The sequence below is a fragment of the Nestor notabilis genome, unplaced genomic scaffold (genome assembly GCF_000696875.1).
Source record: "Nestor notabilis isolate BGI_N333 unplaced genomic scaffold, ASM69687v1 scaffold1497, whole genome shotgun sequence".
NCBI classification, from domain to species: domain Eukaryota; kingdom Metazoa; phylum Chordata; class Aves; order Psittaciformes; family Psittacidae; genus Nestor; species Nestor notabilis.
In genome coordinates this window covers 1-4,320 of record NW_009935857.1, presented here as the reverse complement: position 1 = coordinate 4,320, position 4,320 = coordinate 1, and the positions used below count along the sequence as shown (strand labels likewise).

The following is a 4,320-nucleotide window of genomic DNA, read 5'->3' as shown; positions in this document are numbered from 1 at the left end:
ATCACTGTGAGTAGCTTGCTCCCAAAAGTCACTGTCTGTTCTGGTCATTTTTGTGACTTTTCCCAGGTATGCTGAATCCATCACTAAAATACTCTGTAATGCCTCTGCTCTCTTAGTTGGATATCCAATGCTTTCTTGTAATATTTGAAATTGTTGTGTATCATGGACAAATGGGGAGAGTTTAAGCATAAATTACTCAAATTTAGCTCCTTCCTGCACTTTTTAAATAAATCAAGCATATAAGACAGGTTAGTTATTAGTTACATAGTACTATCAACATGCTAACTGTAGGGTTTAAACTAACTATATAGAAATTAACTATACAGAGGCATTCAAATGCCATAGCTTTGTCTGTGGAGTGTGTGCTCATTCTGAAAATCATGAAGTGATGAATAAGAACTCAGTTGGAATACAACAATCCACAGGGCTGTTAAAAGTTACACTCTTTTTTTTTTACTCTTTCACAGCAAAATACCATAATCCTGGCTTATTATTAGGATTTGATAATCCTAAAGCAATTATCAAATTGCTTTAGAAGCAAGAGTTGCTCATGCCTAGAAAACCAGGCAGAAAGCTCAGTCTATCATTAAAGTTGAATGGTCTTCTGTAGAAACCATTTGTAAGTCTATTTCACGTTTACTCTTACCATATTTGTTAATGAAGATACTAAATCTATCAAAACATACACTTACTACTAAGAATATTGTATCAGACTTGCAAAATCATCCATAAAAATAAATACTGTTAACAGTATACTTGTATATATACAGTATATTGACTAGAATTGTTTGTAAATCCTTTGTAGAATAGGATTATGTTAGCAAACTTCCACAAAGTTGTTTGGGGTTAAAAGAAGAGTAATTAAAGGATATTTTCTTTTAGGACACTGGGAAGTGGGAGGTATATATCATCTCCAAAACTTTCAAACTAGGCATTGAATGTAAGTTATAGTTCCTAATCATTTACTGAATCAAAACACTGAATAAAATGGTGTATTGCTGTCTGTACACAATGCAAATTCTATTAACTGTTTGCATGTTCTGTGTTTATTGTCAACAGCTGAAAAGAAATATGCCAGCATACTTGGCTCCTTGGAGGGCTTCTCCGTGTGCCTTTCAATCCTCCAGATCTGAACCCATGCCAAATCTAGCCAGTGATGGAGTTGTCTGTGCTCCGCTTCAGACATACACTGAAGAGGAGACAATGCTGAAAAATATGGGTACCTGTTGTCTGTGCAGTTAAAATTCAGAGCTGTCTTAGCTAGAAGGGGGATTTTAGCTTTAAAAATTCATTGTTTAATTCTAGTTAAATACTGAGATTGTTAGGGGGTTGGGTTTGTGCTTAATTTTAAAGCTGCTTGTTCATAAGAGAGAAATGTAGTGTTCTTTTTCCACTTTACCATAGCACAGTTCCACATACCACATAAATACATAAATATTAAGTGCTTAAAACTGTTGCTGTCGTAGAAGTGAAGTCGCCTGGCGTTGACTCGTGCCCTTTCTGAAGTGTTTAGTTCAGCTACAGGTAACTGCTCCAGTTGGTTTTCAGACATTTCCAGTATACCCAGAATGGTGACAGATGTGATGTGAGTGTCTGTGATGCAGCCAGTCCTGCACGAAGATGACAGTGTTCCAGAAGGGATCCTCAGAACAAAGGTGAAAGGATAAGGACCTGCACATCTGGGAGAGAGCTTATAAAAGGCTCCAATTAAACAGAAACAGTCTCACAGGATTTAGTGCACTCAAAATAACACGCATTGAAGCTTGAGACCATCTTTCCAAACGGCAGGTTAAATTTATAAAGAAATAGGATACAGCTAACCAAGTAAGGGACGTAGTTGAAATATTTTCTGTATTATTTTTTGGTCAACCAGTGTTACATAAATGTTGCTGAGATGCTTTCAAAGTTCCTGGATTTATAGGACGTATTTGTTTTGATTTAGAGTTCAGAGCTGAGTTCAGAAAGCAGTTATATATAATTGAGCCTTATGGCACCCTGTTTCACTTGGGCAACTTTCTGTCCTTTTATTCATTTGTCTTGGAGAGTCAGGGAATACATGTATAACGTATCCAAAGTACCACATTACTGTGATCTTGATCTTCAAGGGGACTGGTGGAATACTTATATGCTTGCTTTCTTCTCTTCATTACAGTGGCAAAGTTTGCTCAGGAACGAGTTGCACCATTGGTGCAGAAAATGGATGAGAATTCAAAAATGGAAGACTCTGTAATACAAGGATTGTTTGAACAAGGGGTCTGTATACTTTTACTTACCTTTTATGCAGGAAGTGATGATTTTAGAAATCTATAGCTGTGCACTTTTCAGATTTTTAGATTAAAAGTTTGAGGGATATAATTCAAATGAACTAATATGAGTCATTAGAAATTCAGGATTTATCAACAGCAAGGCAACTTTCTCTTATTTTTTAATCACTCTCCATCTTTTACTGTAATATTCTTTCCATGTCTCCCTCTCCCACACCATTCTTTGTCTTATCTTTGAGTTCCTTGTTTTCCCCTCCATACCTTTTTGGTTTGGTTTGGGTTTTTAATTGGATAAACAGAATTGTGTAGAATGCTCAAACTGCCATGACTCCGATAAGTTTTGCTGGAGTATTGGGAGTGATTCAGGAGTCCTCTGTGCCTTTACTGGGCAACCACAAGGATTTGTGTTGCAGAAACCTTGGCGTTCATTCCTGGATCCAGTTTCAGCTTTTCCTGCCATCAGGCCTCTCACTACAAGAGAGGAGCAGGTCCAGAGAAGGGCAGTGGAGTTGGTGAAGGGACCTGGGGGGGGTTTAGCCTGGAGAAGAGAAGGATCAGGGGGGACCTTATTGCTCTCTACAGCTGCCTGACAGGAGAGTGGAGCCAGGAGGTGTCTGGTCTCCTCCCAAGTAACAAACAACAGGACAAGAGGAAACACCATCATGTTGTACCAGGGGAGGTTTAGATTGGATGTTGGGAAACATTTTTTCCCTGAAAGGGTTGTTAGGCACAGGAACAGGCTGCCCGGGGCACTGGTGGAGTCACCATCCCTGGAGATACTTAAAAGACCTGTAAATGTGGCATTTAAGGGCATGGTTTAGTGGTGGGCTTGTCTGTGCTGGGTTAACAGTTGGTCTTGATGATCTTAAAGGTCTTTTCCAGCCTAAATGGTTCTATGATTTGGTGAAGAATTGTTAGTTTGTTAAGGGTATTGATGGAAAAAAGTTATGTGGAGAAAGATCTGGAAATACTTACATTCTGTGTCTATTATTTTAATATATTAAGTATCAGCTTGGACTAATAAGTTGTTGACAGGAACTAATAGATTAATTTGTTTGCGTTGTTTGTATTTCAGCTGATGAGTATTGAGCTTGGGGAAGAATATGGAGGAACTGGAGCTTCATTTTTTTCCGTCATATTGGTGGTAGAAGAGTTAGCCAAAGTTGATCCAGCTGTCTCTCTTATGTGTGAACTCCAAAATACACTAATAAATAAGTTGTTTACCACATATGGAACGGAAGAACAAAAAAGAACTTACTTGCCCAGAGTGGCTAAAGATACAGTGAGTCAAAGTGTCACTTTACTGAACTATAATATAGTTCTTAATAGTGATATTAGTGGGGCTTTTTCTTTCAGTGACTGCAGCATTGGAAAATAATCTTTATGTGACAGCTTTGAAGCACTGGTTAGACCTGAGATCTATGGTGCTATAGATACATCCTGTCATCAGTAGCTGAGAGGTAAAAGTGGAAAGGCACTTATTAGTTTCATTAAAATTTAATTTTCTGTGGAAAAGAATGTTAAAGCAGTTGACTTTGAGAGATGTGTAATTACATAGTGTTTCTATTCTTAATCTCCATGTCTGAAACTTAGTTACTTTGATGCAATAGGTTAAAATGCTTGAATTTAAGAGACCTGTGCTTATTTTAATTGCAGAGTTATATGTTGTACCTACATGTTCAGTAAAAAACTAAGACTATTTTTTCCCTTTACAGATAGGCAGTTTTTGTCTTACGGAGACTGGATCTGGCAGTGATGCTTTTTCTTTGAAGACTCGGGCTGAAAAGAAAGGAGACTACTATGTCATCGATGGCTCAAAGATGTGGATTAGCTTAGCAGAACATGCAGGAGTTTTCTTTGTGATGGCAAATACAGATCCATCCTTAGTAAGTTGCTAAAGAGTAGTTGCATTTCAATGACAGCTCATGATACATGAAACTAGGGATTTTATATTAATAATCTGATGTTAATTGCAGAATTATATGTTGTACCTACATGTTAATGATGTTAATCAGATTATTAGTTTAGTTTGCCAATGACACCAAGCTGTGTGGCT

The 4,320-nt window shown here is 37.5% G+C and overlaps 1 protein-coding gene across 1 annotated transcript; it reads left to right on the top strand.

Annotated features, from left to right (window-relative positions):
* The first annotated feature begins 1,062 nt into the window (after positions 1–1,062).
* Positions 1,063–4,195, top strand: LOC104408413 (short/branched chain specific acyl-CoA dehydrogenase, mitochondrial-like). Its single transcript, XM_010018017.1, has 4 exons — positions 1,063–1,219; positions 2,153–2,253; positions 3,340–3,546; positions 3,980–4,195. The coding sequence occupies exons 1-4, from the start codon at positions 1,072–1,074 to the stop codon at positions 4,160–4,162; spliced, it is 639 nt and encodes a 212-aa protein (XP_010016319.1). The 5' UTR covers positions 1,063–1,071; the 3' UTR covers positions 4,163–4,195.
* Positions 4,196–4,320: the final 125 nt, after the last annotated feature.

Coding starts and splice junctions, on each gene's coding strand:
- LOC104408413 (XM_010018017.1), top strand. CDS start 1,072: ATGCCAGCATACTTGGCTCCTTGGAGGGCTTCTCCGTGTGCCTTTCAA. Junction 2,254..3,339: donor AAGGATTGTTTGAACAAGGG/GTCTGTATACTT, acceptor TTTGTATTTCAG/CTGATGAGTATTGAGCTTGG. Junction 3,547..3,979: donor CCAGAGTGGCTAAAGATACA/GTGAGTCAAAGT, acceptor TTCCCTTTACAG/ATAGGCAGTTTTTGTCTTAC.